Source organism: Didymosphaeria variabile, assembly GCF_027946475.1.
Source record: "Didymosphaeria variabile strain IMI 356815 chromosome Unknown scaffold_3, whole genome shotgun sequence".
Taxonomy (NCBI): domain Eukaryota; kingdom Fungi; phylum Ascomycota; class Dothideomycetes; order Pleosporales; family Didymosphaeriaceae; genus Didymosphaeria; species Didymosphaeria variabile.
The window spans coordinates 1395095-1407551 of NW_026611622.1; the positions used below are offsets into that span (position 1 = coordinate 1395095).

A 12457-nucleotide genomic window follows, 5' to 3' on the forward strand; every position below is an offset into this window, starting at 1 on the left:
TCAGACGTTGAAAGTAATCCGACATGCTTTCTATCTTTACTGAACTCGCCAGTATTACGATAAGGCGTCTTAACATTCTGCCATTCTAGGCTTAGCGCTAATTGCCCAGGTGCTAAGCGTGCCAGCCACCCCGCTCCCAGCCTCTACATATCTCGGTACTACGATAGCACGTCTTCTAGTTGAATTACTGTTTACCCAGCAAAAGGGGTTGTTACACATATTGTCCGAGAGCCAGTGCATAGGATGGCTGGACACGGGACTGCATCCGACTTTCCGAAGCTGCTCAAGGAGTTCGCGTTCTTTCCGTACAGAGGTCCCACACTTCCACAAATTGAGGCGCAAAGTAGGGCGTGGCCTAATGTCCTCTCCGAACTGGCTCATCTAGCTGAAAAGGAAGACTGGACTGGAACAAAGGCTGATGGCACACCTGCGACACCAGAAAATCAGATCCTCAACAATTACATATCGTATACTTATCAGCGGCTTGTGATCCAGGAGAAGATTACAATTTCCGATAATGGAGAATACGTGACCTTCAACACCGGTCTCCTAGATTTACACGAGCAGAAGATCTTTGGCTTTTTCCACAGAAACAGAAAGGCACAGGCAGGGAAGCAGGACTGGCTCTTCATCAGATGGGTTGTAGAATCGGATCGCGATTTTATGAACAATTTTAGCATTCCACCCAACATGGCCGAGTACGTAACTGCTTCGGCTGATCTGGTTTACGATTACCGTCGACAACTCGTATTGGACTACGCTCATGTCCTGGTCGATAATCTCGACCGCTTTCCACTCGATCTGCAAAAGCACCCTTGTAGAGCGAGAATGGGACTCGATGCGGCCGTGGCCCGGACTCTGAAGCGATTACGCCGGAACTATAAGCTTGCCATTCCCCAATGGTATCCCAGGCTCGGTAAAGAAGGAGCCCAGCTCTTGCTGCCATTGGATCTGACCGGCTCGGGCACTGCTGACCTTGCGCTCGTCGTAGGAACGGCTGGTGACAGGTATCGCGCCGGCACTGTTTTATCACTTGAGATGGCCTACTCAAACGCGAGATTGGTGGCACGACCGGATAGTGAATGGTTGCAGCCTTTGTCGACGACTACGACAACTGTAGATGATCAGCTTGATCCAACGAGTCTCAATATTGGCACCAAAAGAGAGCATGACTCTTCGTGGGAAAGTGGCCGTAAACAGACTCTGTCACCACAGGCGCAGCAGGCCTTGGTATACGGGCGACGATGATAATACATGATGGATTTTCCTGCTAGCTCGTAACGTAGAGGTAGCTGTAGATCTACATGGGACACTCTGGTAATTGTGTTGTGGGTGAGATGTCCAGGATCGCGAGTAATTGATTGTCTTGGTTACAATTCATACTGGTCTGGCTGCGGCATGAACAACCTCGTTTTCGCATCCAAACGTTCATAGTTCCTTACTTCTCCCACCCATTCTGGCGACACAAACAGCATAGTAGCGCTAGAATTGCGCCGGTCGAGTGGAGTCCAAAACACAATGCGTCTACGAGATCACAGCGCGCGACTGACCTCGAGCGCAAGTACGATGAGGTAGAGAACCGAGCGCAACAACTTGATGATTCCAAGACCGTATTGCAACAACTCGTTCATGCATTGCAGTCTCGTCCAGATGTAGATGCCCAAGCTGTTGTGCAACGCCAACGCGAAAGACGCGACATCGAATCAATCGTGCGCCGTGTACCCCGCTGGCGGCCTTTTGGAGATCGTCGCTACCTGCAGACTTAGCACCGGAAAGCATCGTATTCCTCTTTCAGCTTGAGCTTCAGTAGGTGTGACCATCCCGTGGAGCCAAAAATTACATCCACACAAAACATCTTTAGAGTTTTGTCAATTATAACCCGGCATCATCCACGTAGCAATAAATTGCAGTGGGTAGGAGACTAGGGTGTCGAACGCCGAGATCCTATCAACGTAACATGTAATCGAGCATTTCGAATTTCGAATTGTTCATTACAGTTTGACGCTTTCAAGCGGTACAAACGTTATGTTCGCGTTTCCCGCGCTAACCGTAAACGGACAAAACAGTGCAAGTAGCCGGGCTGACTTGTGAATCACCTAGACGTGAGCTCATTGGGCCACAGACCCCAACTAAAAGCACATAGCCAGGAACCTTATGGAGATCTTCAGCGGAATGGCACTTGGCACTATGATGTTCCTAATCTGTCGTGTTAATGCGAAGTGGCCGAGTACCCACTTACGTCTACAAAGCGAGGCAATGCAACAGCGAGTAATATAAAGTAGAGTCTGAGTCTTCGTGTTTTGCTAAGTAGTATACCGGGAACTTAAACTATCTTAAAGTATTCGTAGGACAATTCTTCCACAACTTCTGTACAGCCTCCAGACTCATCTCATACCATGACAATCTTCAGCTCTCGACCCCAAACCATGACCACACCCAACCTCACATTCATCGGTCCCGATGCACGCAACACAATATACATCGAGAATGCTCAAGGAATGCGCACGCCTATCTTCGCAGTCACCGCCGCAAAACACTCAAAGCCAAGCCTCTCCGTCTACCGCATCCATCCCAACGGTCACCAAGAACCCTTCTTCACCTCATCCACATCCTCCTTGACCGGCACCTCCACCATCAACCTGATCGACCGCTACAATCTCATCAAGATCAAAGCCAGCTGGGAGTCACTGCAACTACGACGAGAGTTCCCTGGGCCAATAGGGAAGCTGAGCTGGTTTCCTTCAGGCTCAGGAAGCGACCAGAAGCTTAAGGATCAGAATGGGACGGTGCTGGCAAAGTTCAAGACGAAGATTGATAGTGGGAGTGGGAAGGAGCCGAGGCTGGAGATCCTGGTGCCGTGTGATGATTATCTTGTGGATGTTATCGTGGCAACGGGGTTGACTGTGTATAAAGAGACGGTGAAGGAGGGGGAAGCAGATTGAGACTGCTAGTGAGATTATTGGGAGCGTGCTTGGAGGCTGAGAGGATGAGTTTTTCTGTGTACTTTATATTCGGCGGGGCCTCACACTGATGCGATAGAAGCATGGTTGACCATAGCGCGATGGCATCCATGGCAATGACATAAGGAGATATACATTAAGGGATATACTTATACATGTTTTACAGATACAGTCGACTTGCTCTCATCGTTGTACGTGCCCACAAGTGTCTCCTCGCTCGAACTGTCCGGCTCTGGCTGCATGCCCTTCTTCGCAGCATTCTGCATCAAGACCGACATATCGTCCTGGCTCTGGTCCGACGTGATCCCAAACCACTTGTAAAGATATGACTGCATCTTATTCGGGACCTCATTGGAACCGACCAAGGTCGAGCGATACACCGTCAAAGATCCCATGATCACTGCAATGCAAGCCTCGACATGGCACCAATATGACTGCCATCGGCAATCAATGATTCCTTGGTAGTATACCCCAGCGGCGCGGATGATGGAGCAGATGAGCATGAAGACCGAGAGCATGAGGAATGCACCGACACCGAGTCTGACAGTCCCTCGCATTGTGGATTTGCGGAGAATAAATATCGGGATGACGACGATGGTGAGATCGGTCAGGCCGTCGAGAGTGGCGGTCACAGCAAGGAGGGTGAGCATGCCGTGTTTGCTGTTGTTGAAGTAACATTTCACTGCTTCTGATTAGAGATGGCCATTACCAGATGATCTTTGGCTTACCCGCTGCAGTTCCAAGTTCTTTACAGAGAATAAAGTTGGATCCAAAGGCCAGAACGAACCAGGAGGCGGCGGAGAAGGCTGCTGCAGCCCAGTAGAACCATATCACATGCTTTGACATGACGCTCATCATCGGGTAGAAGAGCGCGAAGTAACTGCCCTTTACGGCGAAAACAGCTGTCCATGAAAGTACGAGGTTCGCGAACGTCCAATTGTAATGCGCAGTGAGCTTCCGGAGCCCTTGCCCTGAAACAATGATCTTAGCGGCCGGGTCGCCTCGAATCAATGCTTGTACAATGTAGTAATTGGGTGCTATCTTGTACATGATGCCGGTGCTAAAGGCGAGGCACACAAAAGCGAAGATGAGAAGCCCATCGTCTAGGGTGAGGCGTCCGCGCGATGAAAGGCGGATTGCCACGCGACCAATGCATGCCAACAATGCAAGACCAAAAAGGAGTCCGAGAGACAGCTGCCAGTAATTAGTATCGCCTGGAAAGCGCAAGATCTATCGTGGCACTTACTTCCAGAGACAACATGGGGATTCTGCCAGCATTCCTAATCCTGTCTTCCGCCGCGGCGACCTGTGCAGGCGTGAGCTCAGGCATGGCTGTTCTTATTGTCGGGTCTGGCTGACGGTTCCAAAGACAAGTGATGTAGGGTATGGAACGCTTACATATATGCGTCGGACGTCCGGAAAGTCATTTCACTTGGTTGAAGACGAGTAGGACCGAGAACATCGGCGTCCCCTTCCTCTTGTTCTTCGTCGCTCGAGAGAGCCTCGCCACCTTCGAAGCCCGAGGTAAGTGAAACAGTATGGCCATTCTATCGGCTACTAAACCTTGTTACAGGACATTTATTCAGCCACGGATGTATTGCGGAGCTGTGCTCCCGTGCGAGAACTGATCTTATAGTATGCGCGATGCCCCTTTTGGGAGCAGGGGCTGTGTCCGCCGGACATTGGCGCCATCCGATTGATTGAAGAACACCCACCAAACCATGGGCTTACAGACGGAAAGAGACTCAAGGTCCATAATAAAAATCCGGTTGCTATAAGGCTAGGTCGCAGACGTGGAGATTTGCTTTTGGTCATTCAGGATACCTATGGTAAGTGCAAGGCTTACTTACAGGTGGCGATTTCCGTGTCGAGCATACAACGTCCATACGACCACGCAACTTACACACAAGAAGCATACATAGCGACCCGAAATCTACGCGATACATTCACTACACCATGACATTGTGGTGTTGCCGCCAATGACGTATCTTATAGCAAGAGCCTCTTCTCCTTGGTGCTACATTTCCGGATATTGATCGGTTTCTGACGGAACCTGTCTCATGAGATCAGATGCTTAGTCGACCCGCCAGTGAAGGTGATACGAAAGAAATGTGAGAGAGATGAAGTTTCCATGAATATTGGAGAAGAGCACAAGAAGAATGCTAGTGAAATGGGTCGATCGACTGTTAGCTTCGGATCTACCCGGATTGGGTGGGGCTACTAGGCTGACTCGTTGGCATCATCAGTACAGGCTTACTTTGTAAAAGACCTCGCTGGCCATTACATTTCGGTCAAGAAAGCATCCACGAGCAGGGTGCTTCACAATGGCATACTTCATCACTGCCGAGCCGTGTCTTCCGCCCCCACAGCTCCTCGTTCATGGGCATGTAAGGTGCAGCCTCGCGCTCTGTTCACCCAAGCACACCACCACTCGCAAAAAGAACCTTTCGGAGTAAAATACCTTTACATATGATTATGTACAACACTCGCCAATCTCCAACATTTGAACATGAGAAGCACAACAGCATAGCTCCAGCCCATGCCGAGTTCTGAAGAGAGGGCCGACTCCGCTATGCAGTTCATTCCACTGTTCGCTGAATTTAGCAGGCAGCGAAAGTGGATGGGTTTAGACGGCAAACAGGGTATGATGGTGGAGGGTACCAGGACATGCCTGAGTTGGCGGGTGGGCATGCGTATGAGTTCCCTGAGAAGGTCGCTCGAACGTAGTTGTAGGAGCTTTTGGTAGGAATGATATGGTAGTATAGGTAGTGTATCATCCGACTGATTGACAACATATATGAATCCCATGTCGTAATTCATAGCCAGGCGGCACCATCACACGATGTATGCCATCTATCGCCAAAACGCCGCCAAAACGCCACGCCGCTTTACGTGTGAGCCACAGTTCTCTTACAGCCCTTTATCCTCCAGATACTCCTGCACTCGCTCAATGAGATCCGCTTTCTTCCCGCTGACTGCCTGTCCCCTCGCAGCTAGGTACTCCTTCAATACAGCAACAGTCTGCTTACTGATCTGGCCTTTATCATTTATATCAGCCATCTGCTGGTCCGTCACACCGTCATCCCCGTCTTCATTCTTCACTTTAGGCTCCTTCTTGACACGTTTTTTTGGCTTCGGTTCGTCGTCCTCGTCGTCATCTGCCGCTGCTGCTGCTGCAGGCCGCTTCTTCGCCGCGGCCTTCGGGCGTGAGGTTATCGAGGAGCGAGCAACGGTGGCGAACACTTTCTCAAATTCCTCACCATATGCTTGTATGTATTCACCTGCGCGTTTATCGATCTGCTTGTACTTGGGTAGCGTCTTATCATCCGGTTTAGTAGGAACCTCTTCTTCGAGAGCCATGGCCTGCAAGATGCGGTAAAACCACTGTAGGTCCGGATTGGGATACTTGCTTGGGTCGTAGACACCCTTTGGTAGTTGTAGCTGCTCGATGATGATGCGCGTTTTGTCTGTCAGTTCATCTGTTGTGCGTGGTTCTGCGGGCTGCTCGGGGCAATGGCGGATATCATCTGCGAATGGTAGTGGAACGAGCCACAGTCCCGGTGGCATTGTCTGCTCGCCATTCTCATCGTAGCGCTCTTCGCCCGGAATGATGGCCGCCATGACAGGAGACGCGTTCTTGCGTGCCACGAACCAAGTTAATGCCATTTTCTTAGACTTGATAAGCTTCTGCTGGAGAGCGGAGAAGACGCGTGTTGAGCCGATGAAGTCAGCCTCGGAGGGGTACACGAAGGTTGCTTTGCCTATGTTGGCCCAGAGAGGGAGAAGCGAGAGCGGCTTGAAGCCAACAATACGAATGATAGGCTCGCCGAAACATTGGCGAATTTGAGTGAACTCTTCTGGAGTAAAAGTTATGGTGTCGCCACCGAACTTGTAGGCTTTGCGTAGTTCGGTCTTCTCGACTACGCGGGCTGTGTCATCAGCCATGTGCGATGTGGAGCTTTGTACGATTTGCGGTTTCTCGCCGCCGACCCAGACGTAGCACGACTTGACGTGCTCTTGGCGCTTGATCAAGATAAAGCCTTTCACACCAATTCGCAGACCCGGTCCAAGCTCAAGCGGGAGGCTGAACAGCGCTCTTCGAGGCGCAGCTTTGGAATTTATTGAAGAAAGAAGCTGTTTAAGAAGAGTGAGGCCATCGCCGCTCTTTGCGACTTTGGTAGTGGTTGGAATTGCTACAGGTGCGTCCGGATCTGATGGAGACGTGGGATATACCAGATCGTCATAGAACCGTGTCCGATCGAAGCCGTGGTCTGGCTTTGAGATCGGGAACAGGTCGATTGTACATCCCAAATCATACAAATCGCGGGCTCGTGTTATTGCCGTGTCCTTGTCCTGCTTGATCGTGGCCGGGCTGTCGTTGTCAGTGACCAGGAAGAGTCTTCGTGAAGAGAAATTGGGAGCCTTTGTTGTGAAGATTTGATTTGCGCAGAACAGCACCGAGGCAATGGTGGGTGCTTCTTTTGCGGGCTTCAGAATCTCCTGCGCCTCTCCCTCATTCTCTAGCAGATCTCGCAGCTGCTTTACGTCTTGTGCGCTTGGTACGTCCAGATCTGCTAATAGATAACAATGTTGGAAGGTGTTGTCACCATCCTTCAGGTCCGTCTTCTCTGTCCCGTACAATAGTATACCCATCATGTCTTTTGGGTTCGAGATGATGCGCTGCTGCATGAGATGATATGCACATTTGAGGGCAGCAGATGCCGGAGAATCGCGTTCGGCTTTCTTGTCGTCCGATAGCGGGGGACGTTCCAGCATGGATGCGCTGATATCGATGGCAAAGAGAACGGCATCTTTGATAGTCTTGTAGCTCTGTTGCGCGTCAACATATAGTTCTGACTAGATTCGCAGGCCTGCACATACGGCATCGTCAATCTCCTCCTCCTCATCTTCCTCCTCGCCAGGCCGATTGTCCTGTGTGTCGGCCATGCTTGCAGGTGTGATGCGCCGCTATCGCAGGATTGCGGAGTGCGGAATTTGATCGTGGACGGCGCAATTGAGCGCCTTTCGTCCCTATATCCTATGTGAAGTCTTTGTGGCGGAGCATGAGTAGCGCAAGAGACACTGCAGAGAATCGCGAGTTTGTGTTTGCTTTGCGGCGCGGTGGCTCCTTCTCAGGCAGCAGCGCGCACCTGCCTAGCTAGCCTCCCGCGTGCTCACATGACGTCGGTCCTCCCGCGATCCGCCTACGATCCACATCTCCGATCGTGGGCTCTGCTCCAGTCGCAAGCTCCGCATTGGCCACTCGTCATCAAGCGGCCATTATTCACATGGCGCGTCTGGCCCTTGCGACAAACATTCTCCCATAATGCCTCGAGGCTGCTCTTCTTCCTCGTACCTTACAATGGCGATGCGATCGCCTTTATCACACGCTGTGAAGCGTGCGACGTGGACCTCACCCGCCATCTCGGTCTTGTCACCGTGTACCCAGCGCTGGAGAAGAGGCAATGCGACAGTCGCTCCCCCGCCGGTTACGCAGAGCTCCGCCGGCTCAAAAGGCCCCACTGCCATGGTTTTCATGAACATGGGCGGGCCGTCGACGACTGATGAAGTTCACAGTTTCCTGAGCAACTTGTTTGTACGTCATGACCTGGACGGTCAACCTTTAAAAGCTAACCGCTGTAGTCCGATGCCGACTTAATACCCTTGGGACGCCTACAAAACTATATTGGACCATATATCGCACGAAGACGTACACCCAAAATCCAGAAACAATATGCGGAGATTGGCGGAGGGTCTCCCATCCGGAAATGGTCAGAGTACCAGGCCGCCGAGATGTGTAAGATACTGGACCAAACCTCGCCGGAGACCGCACCGCATAAACCATATGTCGCCTTCCGGTATGCGAATCCATTGACGGAACAAATGTACCAGCAATTGCTCGCAGATGGTTTCGGTGGTGGCAAGGGTGGCCGCGCTGTCGCATTTACACAATACCCGCAATACTCGTGTTCGACGACTGGCTCATCGCTCAATGAGTTATGGAAGTGGCGACAAAGGTTGGAGGGCAAGAGGGCGACGGGAGAGGTCGACCCAGAAGGCTCAATCAAGTGGAGTGTGATCGACCGTTGGCCGACGCACCCGGGGCTTGTCGAAGCCTTTGCTCAAAACATCGAGAAGACGCTACAAGAGTACCCACCAGAGCGAAGAGACAACGTTGTGTTACTTTACTCGGCGCACAGTCTTCCTATGAGTGTGGTCAACCGCGGCGACCCTTACCCGGCCGAGGTGGCAGCAACAGTGCATGCTGTGAACCAGCGATTGGGCATGAAGTATCAATACCGACTCGTCTGGCAATCGCAAGTCGGTCCGCAGCCCTGGCTTGGAGCGCAGACGTCCGACACCGTCAAGAACCTCATGAAGAAGGGCAATACCGACCTCATCCTCATTCCCATTGCTTTTACGAGCGACCACATCGAGACACTGTACGAATTGGACAAAGAAGTCATTGGCGAAGACGCGGAGGGTCACGAGGGCGTAAAGCGTGTAGAGAGCCTGAACGACAATCCTGTCTTCATTCAAGGTCTTGCCGATATTGCGAAGACGCACCTGCACTCCGGAATCGCTTGCAGTCGGCAGATGACACTGAGATGTCCGGGATGTGTAAGTGAGCGGTGCTTGGCGCAGAAGGAGTTCTTTGCTGGCCAAAACCAGCTTATAGAACCTCTTACCGTATGAGCGAGAGCTTAATTGCAGAATGGATCAAATGTACATTACTGTATGGCATAGAAGACCAATTGGCATAGCGGAATTGATTTTTTTCTTTTGAGGTTGCTTTTTTTTCGACTTACCGTAGAGTTACTTTTCGATCTTCGTTAACATCCACTCTGCACTGGGGAACAGTGGAATTTGAATCATGAGTGCGCGGTGATAAGCCAGGATGCACTGACACCACATTGAAATGGACGGCCACAGAACGAGTTGTTGGTGGCAGAGCATCTATAGCACAGGCATGTATTTACTCGGTATAGCAGGGCATTGCATGTTTTCAGTGAGCTTGAAGACCAACTTTAAAATGGAAGACCTGCTCAATCATTCCGTGTTGTTGCTTGCATGGTCGGCGCACAACAATCGGGGAACTAGGGCCGCCAAGCGTTTGAAACCCGGCGACCCAACATTCAACCAAAGTTTTGCTCACCAACAGCTCAAGCTTCTACAACCCTCTCTCACCACCGCCGTCGCTCCCTTCCTCTCCTCGGCATCATCGTCACCATGTTGTCAAGGACCATCAGGAGGAGCATTGCGTCGCCGCTTCGGCGCAATGTCTTCGTCCCTGCCGCCGCGCGCCCTGCCTTCAGGACCGTCACCACGGATGCCGCTTCGTCGCACGCCGAGGAGGTGCCGAAGGTACGCACTCACCAGACCGGTGCAACTGGTGCTAGGTTGGATGAATGATGGGAAGAGTGGATGATTGACATGTTGCAGGAGGATGACAAGCCTTTCGAGGTCCGCCTCTCCGACGAGAGCTTCGAGACTTATGAGCTTGACCCGCCGGCGTACACGCTCGACACCACGAAGGCCGAGCTGAAGCAGATGTACTATGACATGGTCGCTGTACGGTACGAACTGTCCCTTTCCATACCTATCCGGTAGACGCCGAAGAATGGATCCTAATATAGATTCCAGACGCATGGAGATGGCCGCCGACAGGCTCTACAAGGAGAAGAAGATCCGCGGTTTCTGCCACTTGTCCACCGGTCAGGAGGCTGTCGCTGTCGGTATCGAGCATGCTATCGAGCGCGCCGACCATCTCATCACCGCCTACCGTTGCCACGGCTTCGCTCTTATGCGCGGCGGAACTGTCAAGTCCATCATCGGTGAATTGCTTGGCCGGAGAGAGGGAATCGCCTACGGAAAGGGTGGATCTATGCACATGTTCGCCCCTGGATTCTACGGCGGTAATGGTATCGTCGGTGCGCAGGTTCCCGTCGGCGCCGGTATCGCTTTCGCAAACCACTACGAGAACAAGAAGAACGTTACCCTTGCTCTGTACGGAGACGGTGCCTCCAACCAGGGTCAGGTCTTCGAGGCCTACAACATGGCCAAGCTGTGGAACCTCCCTATCATCTTCGCTTGCGAGAGTATGTGATTATCATATAGCCCGAGAAGATTTGCTTGCTAATGAGACTTAGACAACAAGTACGGTATGGGTACCGCAGCTAACCGCTCCTCCGCCCTCACCGACTACTACAAGCGTGGCCAATACATCCCGGGTCTGAAGATCAATGGTATGGACGTCCTCGCCGTCAAGGCCGCCACCAAGTTCGGCAAGGAATGGTGTGCCGCCGGAAAGGGACCCCTCGTCTACGAGTTCGTCACCTACCGATACGGAGGTCACTCCATGTCCGACCCGGGAACTACCTACCGCGTATGATTCCAACTCTCTCAAATTTGTCTACCATGGCTAACCGTCAGTCAGACCCGTGAGGAAATCCAGCGTATGCGCAGCACCAACGACCCCATTGCCGGACTGAAGCAGAAGCTTCTAGACTGGAGCGTCGTCACCGAGGAGGAGCTCAAGACTATTGACAAGGAGGCCCGCGCCAACGTCGATGCCGAAGTTGCTGAAGCCGAGAAGATGGCGGTGCCCGACGCGGTCCCCAAGGTCCTTTTCGAGGACATCTACGTCCGTGGCTCCGAGCCTGAGTTCCTGCGCGGCAGAATTCCCGAGGAGAACTTCTACTATACCGAGGCGGATTTGGGCAAAGAGAAGGAGGCTCCTGCCCGGACTTAAACGTGTCGTAGTGATTGATGAGGAGGAGAACATGAGGATGTGGGGAGGACGAGGGAGCTTGTAATATATCACCTTGTGCGGGGGCAAGCACTTAGGCCTTGTGGATATTAGCAGCGGATGTGTGGGTAATTTTAGGTCGTATTACCCCTTGGAATAGCGGAATAGCGAAATAGAGTCTTTTCTGTGAACTGGAGTGGGGATTGCAGTTGATGCGATGTGTCACTGGTCAAGACCGCCAAATAGCAGATTGCGATGGTCACTTTTTGCGATGTCAAACCCCCCATAACCAGATTCACAAGGACAGAACTTACGGCGGGGTAACCTTAATTCCGAGGAATGATCCAAACAACACACGTGTGAAACCCGTCCCTAGGACTGTAGTCTGCTCGAAGGCCACCGAGTCATTCAGTCCAAGGTCTGGCTCCCACAAGCTTAAATCCTATCTTGAGCAAGGGCATGGCCCTTATGAAGAGCTGAAGGACATTCCGTTCTCCATATGAAAAATAGCATATACAATTTATATGGGCATTAAAGTGGCATTTAAGATCAACATGACAAACTATATTCACAGGGGAAAGCACGACACAGACAGTTGAAGTAATGTTCTATTGATTCATCTCTCAACACCTGACCCCGTTTCCCATCTTTTCCCCGCCGTGTCCCTACTGTTGAAATGGATAACGATACTTCTGCCGCGGTATAGCCATACCGCGTACAATGCAGCAACCAACGCCTCAGAAATGCC

General features: G+C 51.8%; 6 protein-coding genes across 6 annotated transcripts; 4 read left to right on the forward strand and 2 right to left on the reverse strand.

The window, feature by feature from the left end:
• Window positions 1-243: 243 nt before the first annotated feature.
• On the forward strand, window positions 244-1248 carry N0V89_003817 (uncharacterized protein; the record flags this gene model as incomplete). Its single annotated transcript, XM_056212614.1, has 1 exon — window positions 244-1248. One exon carries the CDS (start codon window positions 244-246, stop codon window positions 1246-1248), a length of 1005 nt encoding a protein of 334 aa, XP_056072922.1.
• Window positions 1249-2426: 1178 nt separating this feature from the next.
• On the forward strand, window positions 2427-2942 carry N0V89_003818 (uncharacterized protein; the record flags this gene model as incomplete). Its single annotated transcript, XM_056212615.1, has 1 exon — window positions 2427-2942. One exon carries the CDS (start codon window positions 2427-2429, stop codon window positions 2940-2942), a length of 516 nt encoding a protein of 171 aa, XP_056072923.1.
• Window positions 2943-3109: 167 nt separating this feature from the next.
• On the reverse strand, window positions 3110-4290 carry N0V89_003819 (uncharacterized protein; the record flags this gene model as incomplete). The annotated part of the gene is made up of 3 exons (XM_056212616.1): window positions 3110-3642; window positions 3689-4154; window positions 4207-4290. 3 exons carry the CDS (start codon window positions 4288-4290, stop codon window positions 3110-3112), a joined length of 1083 nt encoding a protein of 360 aa, XP_056072924.1.
• A 1580-nt stretch (window positions 4291-5870) lies between these two features.
• KU70 (ATP-dependent DNA helicase II subunit 1) lies at window positions 5871-7907 on the reverse strand (the record flags this gene model as incomplete). The annotated part of the gene is made up of 2 exons (XM_056212617.1): window positions 5871-7790; window positions 7842-7907. The coding sequence occupies 2 exons, from the start codon at window positions 7905-7907 to the stop codon at window positions 5871-5873; spliced, it is 1986 nt and encodes a 661-aa protein (XP_056072925.1).
• Window positions 7908-8322: 415 nt separating this feature from the next.
• On the forward strand, window positions 8323-9656 carry HEM15 (ferrochelatase hem15; the record flags this gene model as incomplete). Its single annotated transcript, XM_056212618.1, has 2 exons — window positions 8323-8556; window positions 8604-9656. The coding sequence occupies 2 exons, from the start codon at window positions 8323-8325 to the stop codon at window positions 9654-9656; spliced, it is 1287 nt and encodes a 428-aa protein (XP_056072926.1).
• A 534-nt stretch (window positions 9657-10190) lies between these two features.
• Window positions 10191-11712, forward strand: PDA1 (alpha subunit of pyruvate dehydrogenase; the record flags this gene model as incomplete). The annotated part of the gene is made up of 5 exons (XM_056212619.1): window positions 10191-10325; window positions 10404-10537; window positions 10605-11059; window positions 11111-11346; window positions 11398-11712. 5 exons carry the CDS (start codon window positions 10191-10193, stop codon window positions 11710-11712), a joined length of 1275 nt encoding a protein of 424 aa, XP_056072927.1.
• Window positions 11713-12457: the final 745 nt, after the last annotated feature.